The sequence below is a fragment of the Colossoma macropomum genome, unplaced genomic scaffold, assembly GCF_904425465.1.
Source record: "Colossoma macropomum unplaced genomic scaffold, Colossoma_macropomum, whole genome shotgun sequence".
In the NCBI taxonomy this organism is placed as follows: domain Eukaryota; kingdom Metazoa; phylum Chordata; class Actinopteri; order Characiformes; family Serrasalmidae; genus Colossoma; species Colossoma macropomum.
Window position 1 is genome coordinate 13,160,940 of NW_023494784.1, and position 18,324 is coordinate 13,179,263.

The 18,324-nt window shown below is 38.9% G+C and overlaps 1 protein-coding gene across 1 annotated transcript; it reads left to right on the forward strand.

Annotated features, from left to right (window-relative positions):
- Window positions 1-4,414: 4,414 nt before the first annotated feature.
- On the forward strand, window positions 4,415-18,312 carry nemp2 (nuclear envelope integral membrane protein 2). The gene is made up of 9 exons (XM_036557111.1): window positions 4,415-4,566; window positions 6,608-6,714; window positions 8,087-8,321; window positions 9,551-9,623; window positions 9,828-9,921; window positions 10,168-10,282; window positions 14,767-14,992; window positions 16,106-16,294; window positions 17,041-18,312. The coding sequence occupies exons 1-9, from the start codon at window positions 4,479-4,481 to the stop codon at window positions 17,372-17,374; spliced, it is 1,461 nt and encodes a 486-aa protein (XP_036413004.1). The 5' UTR covers window positions 4,415-4,478; the 3' UTR covers window positions 17,375-18,312.
- The last annotated feature ends 12 nt before the right edge of the window (window positions 18,313-18,324 follow it).

Genomic DNA, 18,324 nt, shown 5'->3' on the forward strand with positions numbered 1-18,324 from the left:
GTTAAGAAATGATGTTCCAGTTAAAGCTCTACTGTAACACACATGCTGCAGGGCAAACACTGGCACAGAATTGTCACTTTTAGATTAATGGGACTTTTTGTGCCTTAAAAGAAACCACAAAGCCTTCCTCTAACCGTTGTATGCTTGTTTTTCCAAATGCTCCACTGTATCTGCAACACCATGCATCCACTCACTGTCAAAACAAAACAAAAAACGGATGTGCAAACTTCAACATGTTTGACTTATTCTTTTTTAAAAAGATAGCAATCCACTTTCAGATAGCTAAATATGTGGTTTAAGAAGTTTGTTGATGGCAAATTCTATTGAAAGCACTTATGAGGCTTACACATATACAGTGCTGTGAATGTCAGCTAAAGAAGTGTTAACACATAGCTGATAAGATCATGTCAGACACTTCAGCTGTACACGATGTCTGCCTTTGGAACATCTTGGTAAAGTGATAAAATGATGCTTGATTTTATTTTTAATCGCAGTAGCTGTAAAATGTCATTTCCACCTGTTCCCCTCAGCTGAACTATGCATTCTTTTATTCATAATGATGGAATATATTTTGATTTACAAAACTGGAAGCAAACTTTTCAACTATATTTTTTTTATTGTGTATAAATATTTATTGGAGCAGTTATACATGATATTTTGATGTGAAGAAAGTTTTATCTAAGCACAGCCACCTTTATGGAGAGGCACCAATTGTTTCCACAGCAGCATCCTCACTCCTCTCCTTACACCCCTCATTGCTCGCTAGCAGCTCAACATTTCACACAGTGTCACAGTTAATCTGGTAACAGTGTTTGATTTTCCATTCCTTCAGCGAATGGCCTCTACAGGGCCTGCAGAAAGAAGCTTGCAAAATTTTCATTGTTCCACAACCCTGTGTGTCCTAATAAAAAATATTCTGATTTTTTTGTAATGTTTGATCAGTGTAGGGCAGAGTACTAAAGTATTTATGGCTGAATACTGAATATGCTGTCATAAATGTATTTAATACTGTATTCCATTACAATACATAAAACATTACATATTCACAATTCATTTAGAATACATTCAGAATGCATCTTGGTAAGAATAAGACGCATGGGAAAACTCTGCAGTTGTAATTTTTATTAAAGTCACACCGTTCCTCACTGTTACTAGTTGTTTTTTGAGTTTTTCATTAGAGTACGTCATTACATACCATGTGCTGATTTCAAAATTGTTAACAAGCTCTGATGGTGTTTCTTTTAAAGATGCTGTATATTGTTTAAACTATTCAGTAAATGTTGTAAATGTAATCTCCTAAAAAATCCAAAGGTAAATGTATTTTAAATATTGTCTTTACAAAATTTAACTTGATCTGAATACAGATACTTCATTATTGTGAATACAGAATGTGAATACTTGCACTCTGTTACATCCCAACCCTATATGTTTTTGTGTACTCATTTCATGAATCAAATTGTCCTGACTGCAGCAGAAACAACAGATAGGCCAGAAGGTGCTACAAAGAAGCGTTATCTCATGTCAGTCTTTTCATGAAACGCTGAACGATGCATTCCCAATTTGAACTAGAGCAGAGCTTCACCACTCCGAGCCGATGAAGCACGAATGTTTAAAACTTAAACAGCAGCATCTGCAGTACTGTGTGCTCTGCAGTATGCAAGAGAGCGTCTGTGACAGTAGGCCTCAGCCTGGCGTGGGTGTGCCTGTCAGGAAAAAGCTGCTGTCGTCTCAGCATCCTAGAGAAATGAGAAAGCAGCCGCCTGCTGTGCATACGCCCACCACAAAAATCCCCCTTCCATTTCAAAGGGCGAGCGCTACAGTGAGATGACATTTTCATCAGGCCTTTGCAAAGTTTTTGGTTTTACATTTTTCCCCAGCTTGACTGCGTCTGTGCCTCGGAGTGTTCGGTGAGCGAGCGAGTGAGAGACAGGAAGAGAGGAAGAGAGAGACAGATAGAAAAAGAGAGAGATAGAGGGAGAGAGAGTCAGACAGACACTCATCGAGGTTTCATGACGAGATCAAAAATGTTGAGTACAAAGCCTTATGCTAGACTTCCTTTGATGTGTTACCACTGCACACACTACAAAAAACAATAGGAGACATTTGGAGAGCATTGATTAATGGGCTCACATTGACAAAATGAGTCTACATCTGAAAATCTGAGATCTTTCAGGCTGCAAGATTGGACAAGCAGATGGGGAAAGAAGCGCAATCAAAAAATTGTAGTATATACACTGCATCTCTAAAAGTTTGAAGGCATCAGTTCATCCAACATTTCTTCTAAAAGGGTATTGATATAGAGTTTGTCCCCCCTTCACAGCAGTAACAGTCTCTACTGTTCTGGGAAGGCTTTACACTAGATGCTGGAACGTTGCTGTGAGGATTTGATTGCATTCAGCCACAAGAGCATTAGTGAGGTCAGGTTCTGATGTTGGATGATCGGTTCTGGATCACTCCAGCTCATCCCAAAGGTATGTTTGGAGCTCCATCACTCCAGAGAAGACAGATTTATACCCCTCTAGACAACATTTGCCTTAGGCTCATGGGCAGTTGCTTCAGAGCATTTCTATGTCAGTAGCTGTAGCTGAAAAGCTTAAAGTAGCTGAACTGACTAATTAGAAAGGATGTCTGGATACATTTGGACATATATAGAGACATATACCGGTACAGTTGTATGCAAAACTTTTAATACCCTTGATCAAATGAATATGTTCTGTTTGTTTACTAAGCAAAGTTAACACATCTACAGGGGACAAACTTAAATATGGCTGATTTCTTCAAATGTGAGTGCAGAATTTTTATTTAATTTGCTGAGTTTAAGATACTGGAGAAGAATAAAAAATAAAATATGGTAGCGTGTTTAAGAAATGTTTACATGTAAGTTTCAGGCTGTATGTTCTTCAGCATGTATTCACTGGGTTCATTTTGCTAAGAACTCTTACTGTAGAGGGAGGGGCTGGGAGAGCGAAGAGACTGAGAGAAAATGTGAGCAGGGTAGCAAATGAGCAATTAGAGAAAACTCTGCTTATGTACAGAGTAGCTGTGGCTGACAACAGCTGGAAAATAAACCACCAGTACATATACCCCGATCAGGCATAACATTATGACCTTGTTTCTACGCCCATTGTCCATTTTATCAGCTCCACTTACTGTATAGGTGCACTCTGTAGTTCTACAATTACAGACTGTAGTCCATCTCTGCGTACTTAGCCCTGTTTACCTTGTTCTTCAGTGGTCAGAACCCCCATGGACCCTCACAGAGCAGGTACTATTTGGGTGGTGGATCATTCTCAGCACTGCAGTAACAATGATGTGGTGGTGGTGTGTTAGTGTGTGTTGCACCGGTCTGAGTGGATCAGACACAGCAGCTGCTGGGGTCTTTACCCTCAGTGTCACTGCTGGACTGAGAATAGTCCACCAACCAAAAATATCCAGCCACCAACAGCATCCTGTGACCACTGATGAAGGACTAGAGGATGACCAACACAAACTGTGCAGCAGCAGATGAGCCATCGTCTCTGACTTTACATCTACAAGGTGGACAACAAGGTAGGAGTGTCTAATAGAGTGGACAGTGAGTGGACACAGTGTTTGAAACTCCAGCAGCACTGCCGTGTCTGATCCACTCGTACCAGCACAACACACATTAACACACCACCACCGCAGCCAGTGTTACTGCAGTGCTCTGTGAGGGTCCATGGGGGTCCTGTCCACAGAAGAACAGGGTAAATGGGGGCTAACACAGTATGCAGAGAAACAGATGGACTACAGTCAGTAACTGTAGAACTACACCTATGTAGTAAATGGAGCTGATAAAATGGACAATGAGTGTAGAAACAAGGAGGTGGTCATAATGTTATGCCTGATCGGTGTATATATATATATATATATATATATATATATATATATATATCATAAACTGTTACTTGTGTAAATGTCCCTGTGTGTTTATCTTTATTTACGCTCATAAATGATATCTTACAGGCTTTGGCAGTCTTTTAGTTTAACAATGTCACATACATGCTTAATAATGAGAGATTCAGGCTATATTAAACATTTATAACGTGGGAGAAATGTTGTTTATTTTTAAAAACTTCAGGGTCCCTGTCAGTTAAACCACTCGTAGAGACCCAACTAATCGATTCCACCTCCACTCAACCCCTTCTTTTGGTGGTGATTCAAGCACAGCTTCACATAGTTTACTGAATTACATTGTTAAAGACGTGTTGGTGTGAAGTGACTTAAATTTATCATTACGAAGCAAATGTGCCACTTTAATGACTAGTATTTACTGTTTTGCTGAACGAGCCCTCCGACTGTGTTAGTCATGTCTGTAACACGGCAACGCACCGAATTTGAAAGTGGAAGCTTGCGTTAGCTTAGTTTGGGTTAGCTTAGCCTAGCCTAGCCTAGCTTAGCTTAAGGTAACACTCAGCGCGCTGCTGCTGCTTCTCTCGTGTAAACTAACCTCATCTAACATGGAGAAGGCGCGCCTGTCTATCCGCGGTTTACTTATTATCGTTCTCATCTCACTCGCTGAAGGAAACAGTCGGTATTCGTACGCAGGTAAATAAAATATCCGTACCAGGTAGCCGTAAAGCTAATGCACTGCTGGTCGCCAGGTGCTTATTCGAATTTTCCCGTTTCACCTTAAATGGTGCAGCAGTTACATCATGTCCTATGAGTTCGAATAAATATGATTCTGAAGCGCCACCGTGTAACCGCGGCACCATTTAAGGTGGAACGGAAAAATTCGAACAGGAAGCTGACTTTAGCTCCGTAGCCAACAACAGAGTCAACGACATGTAGCGTTATTTACACAGAGCAATATTTACGGATTACCAGTAACCACAAATAAGTAACCAGGGTCTGTTAAAGTGACGATCACATTTGTTAACTAGCTGGCCGTCATGTTTACTGCATTAAATTACATTAAGATCCTGTACGACTGTCGTTAGCTATCAAGCTAACCTAGCTGGTTAATGCTAAAAATAATGCAGTTTCTGCATCTTTCAAACCAAAGCAAAGTTACAGACTAAACAGTATGACCTACTTTACAAGTGGACAGCTAAGTTTAAAGGTTGTAAAATAAAGTAAACTTTTTTTTGAAAAGGCAGTTCTAGAGATTTAACTAATCTAACCTACGTTACTTATGACCAAAACCATCAGGAACTGTCAGTGTTTGGGGGAAGGAATCCTCATTTGATTGTTTTCTTGTTCTCTCAAGTGTGTTGAAAAGTTAGCTATTTAACTTGGCCGGGTTGGTTATGAATAGGATAAGCCGTTACTGAATGTTGATGTGTGGAAACCGAGATATGTCATTTCAAATAAAGGTACAACTGCTTAAACCAGTGTTTCCCAAATCCAGTCCTGTTTGCCACCAGCACTGCACAGTTTTGTGTTTTCTGCACCTGAATTTATAGCTAATAAGCTTGTGGTAGAGTTACCAGATCAGCCTTGTAGAATTCGTGGACACTCGGTCAGTAGCTTGATTGATTGATTGATTGATTCATACTAAATTCAGTGGTGTAGCTTGAGGTGGGTGATATGGCAAAATGTAATATCACAATACTTAAGGAAGTTTTTACGATTCATGATTTCTCACGATATTTATTTCTTCTGGCATATGATAAAGTAGAACAGACATATAGTGCCACTTTTTCAAAATACTGTAGCAAAAGCTGTGTCTCTTAATAGCGATAAACGCGACACTTCTATCAAAAACAATGAATCCAGTTACTTGTATTCAACATTTCTTACACTTTCCTGGAGTAATTCTGCTCTCGTTTTAATTAAACATGCAATTGGGAAGTGATGATGTCCACACTATACTTAGAAAAGCACATTGTGATATAATTTATCATGATAATGCAATATTTTCATATTGCCCAGCTCTACGTGTAGCTATGCTCATTGTTCAATATTAGGTAGATAGTTTAGCAACAGAACTCGGGCCTGTGTTCGCAAAGCTTCTCAGATTAGGAGTGCTGGTCAAGGATCTGTTCCAGTCAGTAAAGTCAAAGCAAAGAAGACATGAATCTGATCCTAAATCAACACTCCTACTCATAGAAGCTTTGTGAATATGGGCCCAGATCTTCTTAGGCTGCCTAGTGTCTAAACATGTCACCAATAGTACACCTTTCTGGAAGAGTTGTCACCAAGTTAAGGGTAATTTGAACCAATCAAACCTGTTCTTTGAATATAAACGACTTGACTGGATAAAAAGAAATGGCAACATATGAAAATCCTTGGATATCCTGGACAGACAACCAAACTCTAGGACAGTCCAGGAAAATCCTGGACAGGTGGCAAACATAGCTAATGGTCAAGTCCTTCTGGAGCTGAATCAGGTGTCCTAGAGCGGGAAAACATGAACCTGTGTAGAACAAGTTGAGTACAGGACTGGGGTAAAGCTGGAAAGTAGAAAGGAGTTAATAGTTCTTATATTCAATGACACTTTGACTTAGCACTGTAAATCGTGAGTATAAAATTTGCTCACTAAAGTGTTTTAACGTTTGCTATGAGCAGATACATTTGTAACTACACACTCTCACTGGCTAAGGAGTTTGTGCTTTACAAGCTGTGCTAATGATTCATCTTGCCACAGATTGCACCTATGTGAAGGGACACTACACCGCTAAGTATTATGGAAGTCGATGTTTTTGTTACACTGCTGCAGGAATCAAATGGAAAGACATCTGGTCCACATTCCAGGTACCTACACACAAATTTACCAGCCGGAACAGACAGCCTTATGTTCTTGTCTGTACCCAAATGTTGTTTAAGAGTAACTACACCCTAAGACCTTTTTCTTTTCATTAACAGCTGAAATGCTTTACTTTGTAATAATAATATACACCAGCCTTAGCTGAAATGTGAACACATCTTTCCAAACTATAAAAATAACATTTTTATCGTGGTCAGTTCCGCGTCTGCAGCGCCCATCTGATTCCACTCTGCTATAGGCGCAGATAACGTGTCTTCATATTGAAGTAGGATGAAACGTCACAGTATGCAAATCAGCAAACCAATGTTACCGCCCCCTGATGACGCCCTACTCGTGCCACACTCATAAATATGAAAGCACAGGACCCTGGAGCGAGGACATAACCACACAGAGCTAAATACCCCCAGCACCACCTCACAAGGTAGATGTCTGTAACAACTGTAAATAACCCAGTTAATCTGAGCTTAGTTTGTAATAAAGATGTTATGATAAGCACATTTATTAATAATGTTCAACGTATGATTAGGTAGCCTGAAGGAGTCTCTATATAGCTGCCGGTGTTGCAGCCGATTCACATTTCCCTTCACAAATCGAACGCTCGGGCGTGTGAGTCACTGAACAGAAATAAGTGGCAAGCAACACTGGAACTACGGTTCAGGAAAGGTTAACATTAAATGGCCATTGTTAGTGACTGTGTCAACCTTTTGTCCGTGCAGCCTTTTTCGAACTTTCTTTTTCGCTCTCCGTAGTTCCAGTGTTGTTTGCCGTTGATTTCTGTTCAGTGAGTGCTTGCGCACGGGGGTTCGATTTATGAAGGAGAACGTAAATTTGAGGAGTAACTTTACTCTTCAGCGGTTTGAGTCATACTGGTAAGGCTCAAGTCACACTGCCTGATCAGAAACACCGTCCCTCGTCAAAAATGGGGATGGTGGTGGAGAAAAATCGTCAGCCTCATAAGACCTCTCAGTTGCAAAAGTGCTGTTTGATTCTGTCTCTCTCCATATTTTCTGGTAGCTAACTTTGGTTATACAAACACAGCAGCCCAGCCTGCCTGATTTCCCTCGCAGCCCCACCTCCAAACCCGAACATCACTACAGTGCCCCTCCCAACGTGCCCCTCCCATTTTTGAGCATTTTTCAAAGTTGAGCCAGGGGTGGAGTTAGCTGAAAATAGCGGGGTGTAGTTACTCTTTAACTGGTCAGTCTAATAGCTAAACTACTATTGCTATCATTATGACTGCTACTGTAATAATGTGCAAACAAATTGCTACATGACTTGCTTATAGCATTTCATCATACATTGCTGCAGTTGCCATAGATGAAACTATGTCCAATGCAGTATGTTTTCCCCTATGTGTAGGTCAGTGTGACAAGTTCTGAGGATGTCTACGTCGTGTACCCCATGGAGGCCAGAAACTGCCATGATCCCTTTAAGAATCTTTTAACACTGGCAACATGTATGATTGAACCCTACTGGCCCTCCAGGGTACACAAGGAAAAGATGCTGGACATTCCACTTGCTGAAGAGGATGTTTTCTTCATGACAAAGTCTCCCAGGGCCAGTGCAGAGTACACCCTTCATGTCGCAGGACAGAGTGAGCAACTGACCATCATCATTCACTCTTGCCCCTTCTGTTTTGTATCATATGTAATGTGTGTGTTTGTGCATGCAAGTGTCATTTCTGGTGTTTAGTGCTCGTATCTTTGCTGTTTGCGTTTTGCTACAGTTACAGCGAGGTCAGGCTGTGCCCCGTATGGGTGCTAATCGTTCTTTTTCATTAACTGAAGAGGTAGACCTTTGTTCCCTGGGGAAAAAACAAAACTGTATTTAGCTTCATTTTAGCTGGAGACCCATCAGACTGAAAAGCGAGTGTATTGGAGTCATTTGTTTTAAGGATCTTTTTGCGCTTCAGCTAATTAAATGGTACCATTCATGGAGAAAGAACCCCTCGGCTCCCTCTCAGTCTCCTTTTGGGAGAGATTAAATTCTGCTTAAATGTTGATGGGAAACGACACAAAATGAAGACAATAAAATCTGGGGCCGTATTACAGAAACTCCCTTTCCTTTTTGTCTTAAAATCTAACAGGTCAAGATAAGATTTTAAACGAATGCATTATGTTAGGAACTTCCTTGCTCGAAGTTGACGATCAGCTGTCATGTCTGTTACCTAGCAACTGACCATCCGTGCAGAGCTGAACCGCAAACACACAAACAAAATAATCAGGTTAATTAGCCAAACAGCTAGCTACCATTACTGATGTAAAAAAGGTCAGACAAAACAAGGAATGTGATAAACTTTAAGTTAAGAATATTGTGCTTTTTGAAACGTTGTTAGAAAAAGACCTCATAAGTCAAAGCACCATTTTTGATGTTGATAAATGTAACATCATTAAGCTAGTTAGAGTGAACTATGCTGCCTGTCACTGCATAAAACAATAGAAAAAGAAGTTAAGACACCCCTGGGGTTGTCTTAAAGTTAGGACAGAATTTAGGAACTTTTGTCTTTTTAGGATGTTTCTGTAATACTGTTTTCTTATCTGGAGTTAATGAACTTAAGAACTGTTGTTCTGTAAGAGCTTCTGTCCTAAATTCAGTCCTAACTGAAGTTGTAATGGTGACTAAGCAGATAAGATAAGATTTCAGACTTAAGAAGTTTCTGTAATACGGCCCCTGGACAACAACAAAAGATCCACACTAACAGCTTAATTCCAGTGCAGAGTTCTCTCAGCATGAAGCTTGTTAAACATGATACAGACCAGCCGACCCCATTTTTGTGTGACTGAATTCAAACAGTAATTCATATTCATCTGTTTTAAATTTCAGGGTTTAACTGGATGCGCTTTTTCCTCTTTGCAAGTGGACTCATTCTTTTCTTTTTTGCTGGAGCTGTATGTAGGTAAGCAGCAGCTGACATTTGTTTTTTTATTTTTTTTTATTTTAGAGGAATGTGTTGGAGAGGAATGGTAGATCCCAAGGTTTAGTCTAAATTTTGATGTTTTTTTTTAACATTTAGTTCATATATTTTCTTGGGACCTTAAGCTTGTATGTGGATGGTAAAAAACGTCATTCTCATCTGTCATTAACTTTTTTCCCCTTCTAGGAGCTCATTATTTTTCTACATCTCAGGGATTTCACTGGGGATGGTCTCCATTTTAGTTTTTCTGCTTTTGGTCCTGAAAAGCTTTGTTCCAAAGGTGAGAAATATGTATATTTAGTGTTGATTTTAGTAATTTGTAGTCAAATGTATAGAAAGATCACAGAGACATGATCTTTTACAAACTTGTGTCATAATGTCAAGCTGTCGTCAGTCAGCTAACTTCTGAATACTGTTGTTCCAAAATAACTATACTGCACCAACTAACTCACAGGTTATATGAAATATAGCAGTCTGTTTATAATGAAGTGTTTTTTGTTTTTTTTCCACTTTTTGCTCATTACAGCGAGGACTTTTCCTAGTGTTGTTCGGTGCTGGATCTGGCCTTTCCTACCTGGGCATCCAGAAGGTGTTGAATGAAGGGGATGACATCATGAGGGTGTATTGGAGAGAAGTCCTAGGTATTTGACACTTTCATTATGTTCTTTCTTAATGCCTTCCTTTTTAGCCACACATAAAACAATGTTATTACATTTGTGGGGGTTTATGTCCTAAAAATGATTCAAGATTTATTTTACATGTGCCGTTAAGACTGGTAAATGTAAAAGAGCTCTGTTCTCTGTTCCCTGTATTATGTCTCATTCAGAAAGCAGTCTGTGCTGAAACACTCTTTGTAACTTTAGTGTGAATAGGCAGGGCTAAGCTGCTGTAGACTGTAAAAGTTGTATTTGTTACATCACAAAAACGATGAGTTCAAGACAGGTTATTTTTTAACCTTAGTTTCCATATACAGACTGGGGAGTGAGTAGTCTGCTTCCTTTGTGTGGGCCTTTTACATAAATTTAAACCATCTTCAAGGTGCTGTTGTTTGCAAATGCACATTTATTAATTGTTTCAGTTTGCTTTATGAAGAAGTCTTTTCATTTCATTTTTTTTATTTTTTATCTTGAAGAGAATTAAGATTGTTTAAATCAGATATTTGTCAGTTTAGACTATTTTGCTTCCTGCTTCCTGACAGATGGCCTCATATGAAAAGCAGTACTGTGCAAAAGTCAGAGAACACCCTTCATTTGTTTAATTTCCAGTCAAAACAGAAAAAGTTCATGTTATTCACTTGTCAGTGTCAGGAAAAAGTAGGAAGCATATATTTAATAGAAAATTACACAGAAGCCTCAACAACTAAATATTTCAGCTACACATCCTTTCAGACCTATAGTGCTGAGTTGTCTTCTCACAGTGGAAGGATGGACAGAAACACCTGTGGATTTTTTTCAGATTTGAAACAAGAGTGGAGCTTGATTTTCTCCTCTCTCTCAAAAATGAAAGCTTTAAGTGCTGTTTATCTGATGTTAGGAGTTGCATTTTCTTTGTAATTTTTAATAATTTTGGAACTCTAGTTTTGGAAACTCCTAAATTAGAGTTCCAAAATTTCATTCTTTCCTTTGACTTTTCCCTTCCTTTACAAGTAGATTATCTTATATCTAAGTTCCTCAAAAAACTCCTGGACAATGGAGAAAAAGTTGTAATTGTTAACTGTAAGTAAAGTAAGTGAAGGGTGGTGTTGCACAGCATTATACATGCTGCAAAACTGGCTTCTTGGTTGCTGTTAAGAAAATTGAGAGCGCTGTTGAAAAAAAATCACTGCAAAGGAAAAGGATGGGCGAAGCCATGAGATGAACGCCCTTAGTCTCAGACATCTGTTCAGTATTCGATGAAAACCTGTTGGACACAGGGTAACTCCCAAAACATGTGCAGGGGTATAATTACTGTTTCAGTCTTAGTTATGGATCCATAAGGATCATCAGACAGTTTCACTTGGAACGTTGAGGTGAATAGTTGTTGAACTAGTTTCAGGTGAAAAGGTGTGCCACGCCTCTAACCTAAGCAGCAGTTTTCCACAGCCTGAGGACTGCAGATCTCTGTACCGCAGTAACAGCTGGCGTCTCAGGTATCATTGTCTGATACAAAGAGGAAACGCTAAACCTTTGCACTGACAGCCATTGTTTGATACCAGTGGTGGACAGTGATGAAGTAAATGTAGTTTGTTACTGTACTTAAGTCGTTTTTTTGTGTATCTGTACTTCAGTGTATTTCAATTTTGAGCAAATTTTTACTTTCACTCCACTACATTTCAAAGTCAAATATCTTACTTTTTACTCCACTACATTATTAGAAATCTGTTGTTCCTTTTGGCGTGTGTACAAAAATGTAACATGTCAAAATGAAAGAAGCACAAAGCAAGAACACCAATCAGGGCACAGCGCACACTTTGTTTTGAGCTTGTTTTGACCTGTTGGTCATACCGACCCAGTGCAAGCACACGGTTCAACATCAGTGTAAAAGCATAGAAGTTTGGAAGTGCCTATTCCTACATAAATGATGGAACTAACCTAAATTTGTGTAAATAGACCACAATATAGAAATATGTACACATATGCAGTTGTGACTGTTTCTTTTTTCTGAATTTATACAAACACTATTTCATTCTATAGTAAGTTCATTTTGACTAGTTTATGTTTATGAACAGAGACCTACAGATGCAGTACAATAAAGGAAAACTCATTGGTGAACCTGAGTTTAAAGTTTTTATTAAACTTAAACTTGTAACTAAGTTGCATATAAATGTTAAACCGAAACTTTGCTTGTTTGCAAAAAGTCATTTCAGAGCCACTCAGTTCTACCTAATGGAAATTGTTTGCCTTCAGTGTTTTGTGCTTATGATCATTTTAGTAGAGCTCAGCATCACTAAGTAATGACATTCTATTAAAAGATGGTTTTACCAAGAGTGACACTGGAGTATTTTCACCTAAAATGAGTTAATGAAGCAGAGTCTTGTTATAAAAATGATAATAGGACATTCATAATTAATCTTTTAGTACTTTCACTTTTGATACTTAAGTACATTTGAGGGAAAATACTTTTGTACTTTTACTCAAGTGGAGGTCTAAAGGGAGGAACTTCTACTTTTACTGGAGTAATATTTTACCTTGGGTATCTCTGCTTTAACTCAAGTACATGATTTGTGTACTTCGTTCACCACTGTTTGATACAACGTATAGGTGAGAGTGTGTAAAAACTCTTAGCACAGAAATAACAATTAAAATCGTATGAACAAACATAGATAAAGAGGACATGGTTTTGAAATCGGTTGTTAAGGTCACTTAATGGATTTATGGATCAAAAATTCATTCCTTTAGACTTCAAACACCTAAAATTAGCAGGGTTAAAATCAAATGTTATACATTTGCTTTCTCCGTCAGGACATAATGCCATTTTACCTACAACAAATGATTAGTAAGTGTATGTAAAGATTTCTAATATACTATTTAAACAAGTATTATCCACTGTAAATTATTGCATAATTGGTCAGGCAGAATTTCCCCAAATCAACATTACACAGTAACAAGCTGGAGCATTTACCTTTTCAGTTCTATATCCTGGCTTAGTTAGTGTCATAATACGAGGCCAAGTGTTTGAATACTGGAGTGACTGCCTCTTGACTGTTCAATAGACTCTGTTCTCTGCCAAATCAATTTGCCTGTTTTTAAAGCTCTCACTGGGTTCGCATCAGTATGTAAATGGCGAGAACCACAGGCATATTAGGATTAAGAGAGAGACACAGAGCAGTGCTGCCGGAACATTGATTTCTATGCTTGGAACAAAAAGGCTCTGGGAGGATTACAGCATAAATGTCTCTTTTTCCTTTTCTTCTTCATTTCTACACTACAAATGCTCCCCAGTCTTCCTCTGCGCTCTAGCTACTGCATAAACAGAAATTGTTTGATTATTTGTTTGTTTTAATGTGAGAGAAGCATACCAACAGTCTGTCCTAGTCATTCTGATGCTCACTACTTTTATCCTCTATGAGATGCCTGTCTCTTTGAAAAATATGATAAAGTACAGAGTATCCTGTCTCAGTAGACATGGAAATGTTATAGTTTTAGGTTAATTTTAAACCATCATACAGTACTGTACAAAAATCAGAGACCACCCTTCGATTATTTGATTTCCAGTCAAAATGATTATGAAGTACAAGTGAATAATTTTTGAGAAGATATTTCTGAGGAGATTAGAACAATCATAAAGACCTAATAGACCACCAAAACTGTCACCATCAGATAAACGATACTGAAACCTCTCATCTTAAAGAGACCAAATAAAAAAAAAAGTTCCACTTTTGCTTCATATCTAAAAAAAAAAATCCACAGGTGTTTCTGTCCATCCTCCGACTGTGAGAAGTCAGCTCAACACTATGAGTCTGAAGATGTGTAGCTGTCAAGCTTTTACTGAGAAAGAAAAAAATGTACAAATCAAACAAAGAAGCTGCTGGTGTTCTCGGAACAATGGACTGACCACCCCAGAGTCCAGACCTCAACATCACTGAATGTGTTTGGGATTACTTGGATCTTTAAGAGCACAAAATGCAAACTGCAAAATGCAAACTTCTAAGACTGAACTTTGGAAAATATCCCTGCAGATTTCTTTGAAAACTCTCCTGAAAAGAATGGAAGCTATACTAAAGGCAAAGTTTGGTCAGAGTAAATACTGAAAATTTTATTTTATATTTAGTTGTTGAAGTGTCTGTATAATTGTTTTTTTTTCCAAAGCTGAAAAATGAATACATTGTACTTAATGGCTGTTTTGACTGGGCATAAATTAAGAGTGGTCTCTGACTTTTGCAGAGTACTGTATATATGTAGCAAATGGATAATGAAGTCTTGACAGTACCTTTTTTTAGCTTCACACACCTTTGTAAAGCCTGAGTATTTAATATTGTTCTTAAAGCTGTATGTATGTTGTATATAAGGCTGAATTCAACTAGCAAAAATCATTTTCAGTTTTTAGTTACAACAGTGGAGAATGAATGAGATAAATCTGTGTGCATTCATACTGTTATAAATACTAGGCATGAGTCTGACCCTACATGTGCTCTACTTTCCCACAGGGTACCTGCTTGTGTCAGGCCTTATCAGCTTTATTTTCTGCTACAAACATGGTCCAATTACCAACAGGCGCACACTAAACCTGATGACCTGGGGTCTGCAGGCTGTAGCCATGGTGGTGGCCTGCCACGGAATCACCTACGCCCCTATTTCCTGGATGCTACTGGCCACGCTGCTGTGCTATAAGATTGTGCCTTTGGTGTTGGCCATACTGCTGGGGATATGGAGGTACTGAGATTTGACTGCATCATGAAACAGTGTCCTGTACACTGTCGGTTTTTACTGGTCTTGCTTTTTTCCAATTGTCAACACACCCAGAGGCAGAATTTGGGTAAGGAAACTCCCAAAACAATTATTTTCCTGATAACTCGTAGGTAGGAACTTCAAACCATAGCAGACACTTAACTGTTTCCTTGTAGTCCTAGTATTACTGGATTCATAAGTATGGGCCCATCGTCCCACAGGCCTGCAGCAGCTGTGCTTCAGTGACTGGTTATAGTCAGGTCCTAACATAATTGCTGCAAATGGCAGCTTAAATTTTTAACTATAAAAATGGATTTGAACAAGGCAGAGACTTCAGCAGAAATGGGTACCACTGAGCAGATGCCTGTTTCCTTGGCCAAGATATAGTAAGTCTATGGTGAAGAATGCAGAGTACTTGGCAAAGGTGTTTTGCCAGCAGGAATAGAGCAAAAACATAGAGCATGTAGTGACCCTGAGGACTATGATTGGAATGTTGGAATGATGTTGTCATTAAAGGTCTAGATTTGACGATGTCTACTCTAAATTATGGAATACATTTAACTTTGAGGCAAGATCCCCTATCAGGAGTAGAATTAATAAAAGAAATTAAGGTAACACTTCATGTGAACCCTGTTACATAACACTGACAATTGTGCCATAAACAAGTCATGATAAATGTCACATGCTGTCATAAACTGTTATGACAGATTTGCTCAGTAATGTTACTATTAATGGTAATTATTATGACAGATGCCATATTCTATAGTGTCATAACAGCGTATGTCACATGCAGACAGTTAGCTATCTTGGCATCAAACGTTGTCATAATGTCATGACAATTAATGGCAATAGTCACGCAATGCTGTTGTATCACTGGATATAATCTGTCATAAGTCATGACAGTGTGTATCTGCCATGACATGTTTATGACATAGTTATTGGTCTTATCAAAATGAATTACAAAGTCATATAAAAAAAAAATCAATAAAGTTTCTGTTTCCAAGCTAATTAATTCATTTAATCCATGTGAAAATTTTAATATGATCCCAATATCCTGCTTAGTGTCTGTTAACTTAACATTTGCCTTTCTATCCCCAGTCAAATATGTTGGCTGCTGAGTCTCTTCCGGAGCAGGAGGCACCCGAAAACCAGGCTGCTGACGGAGGAGGAGTACAGGGAGCAAGGGGAGAGACACACTAAAGCCTCTCTGGAGGAGCTGAGGAAATACTGCAACAATCCTGGCTTCCCTGCATGGGACACCGTACTAAAACTCCGCGCTCCACAAAGGTAATACGGACTATTTAAAGATGTTTTAACATTACTTCAGTTGTAAGTTCAGATGGAAGTAACAGCATGCAGTCTTTACCTATGCATGAACGGTTGTGCAAGGAAGCGTGGCAGGGTTCAGTCCAGGACTTGGACTTGAGTCATTTTTTTTGGTGACTAGAATTGGACTCGATTACGTGTGACTTATACTTTGACTCAACTCGACTTGACCTTGAGGTTTACTAAGCAGGCTACAGCACTTGTGTGTCTTTTATTCCGATGCTGCATTCTAAGACTATATTCATACTAGAAGCTTGAATTAAATTTTTTTTAGACCAGATCCAATATTTCCGCCTTGGCAGCCCACGTTTGCATTTGTAAGTGACCCATATATGTCATTAGCGTGAACACATCTAGCTATGCCCTAAAAAGACCTGCATGCGCACAATTTGTCATCAAATTAGCCACTGCTGACACGCTGCCCACACTGGATGATGACCACAGCGATATACACAGGCGCAATGAAGTGTGATGGGGGAAAAAATTAATTCTGATCTAGGGGTGAAACAATGCATTTGTGACCTTGTGAAACTGCAATGCCACACTGTGATAATGTGCATTTTGGCGAATGGACTATTAATTATGACATCTAATGCAATTTCTTCGTTTGAACATCTAAGTTTGCAAATTAAGAGCAGCTCCTTCCAACACTCTTTCAGCTCTGTTTTTGACCAGCTGTTCTTTACACTGTCTTAACTCACATACAGGTTTGCTGAGTTCTTGCGCAGTGGAGCCCATGTCACTGCCTCTGAGCAGCAGAGCCATGAGCAGCAGAGCCATGAGCAGCACTTCGGTCTGGTAGAGGAGTATGACGAAAATGCACTCTTGAACTCGGCCAAGTCATCGCCCACATCGGAAGACCTCAGCGAAAATGCGCTACATTCATACTCGCACAACCCTCCGACTCCTAGCCCCTTCAGTTCCCTTCCTGCCCTGCCCAGCCCACCTGCCTATGGAGGTCCAATCTGCCCATACCCCCCTACTCCCTTCCCCCCACTACCACAGCTTCCCTTCACCGAAGAAGACGACGAGCCCTTCTGACAGAAAACAGACTTTAACACAAAATCCTTTTACTCTCGTTCTTTTTCATTGAAGCGATTACTGGATCACTCTGTAGGATAAAACACATCAGAAGAGTGTTTCTCTCAGAAGAACAGCTATTGTATTATCAGGAATGTACTGTCAGGCCGTGTTTTTCTCTTTTTCTTTTGTTTTAAATCATCTCCTTCAAGAGACTCTCTGGGATTTTAGCTTTTCAGCAGCGACTTGATGCTTAATTTCTTACTTTTAGCCCTGAGATGTATAGACATTAGGTCTCAATAGGGCTGGGAACACTGCTGTTTTGTATAAATGTTAATAACGGCTTGAATGTTTACTGTACTTGTCTGAAGTACATCAGAATCATGAGGCCGTTTTTTTGTTATTCAGGGAAATACTGCCCTCCAGTGTCTGCCTGGGTAATAACCACTCAAACAAATCCACACTCCCATCAGCAGTGCATTGTGGACTAGGGCTGAACGATTTGGGGAAAACGTCTAGTTGTGATTTTTCTAACCAATATTCTGATTGCGATTTAAATCTGGATACTTTCTATATATTAAGCTCTGGGCATTTTTTGCCAAAAAGACCAGCATATAAATTTTTCTGACTTTGAACACTGAATGTTATGTTATGAATGTTATTAGGTTAGTTATTAGGTTAAATTTCTCCACATAAAACTTAAGACAACTGTAAATAATATAATTAAAACTGCAGCTATTACTCTTTGAAAATTGCACTTTTTCAAACTGCAATTTTGATATGACAATTATTAATTGTTCAGCTCTAGTGTGAACAAATTGTCTGCCCTCCTTTCAGTTTGGTTGTATATGCTTCTTACCATAAACTGTAATCTCTCCTTACATATCCATTTTACATATTTTTAATGAAAATATACATTTTAGAGCAAGTTTTTATTATTTTTTTATTTTTTGTCTTATTTAATAAATACA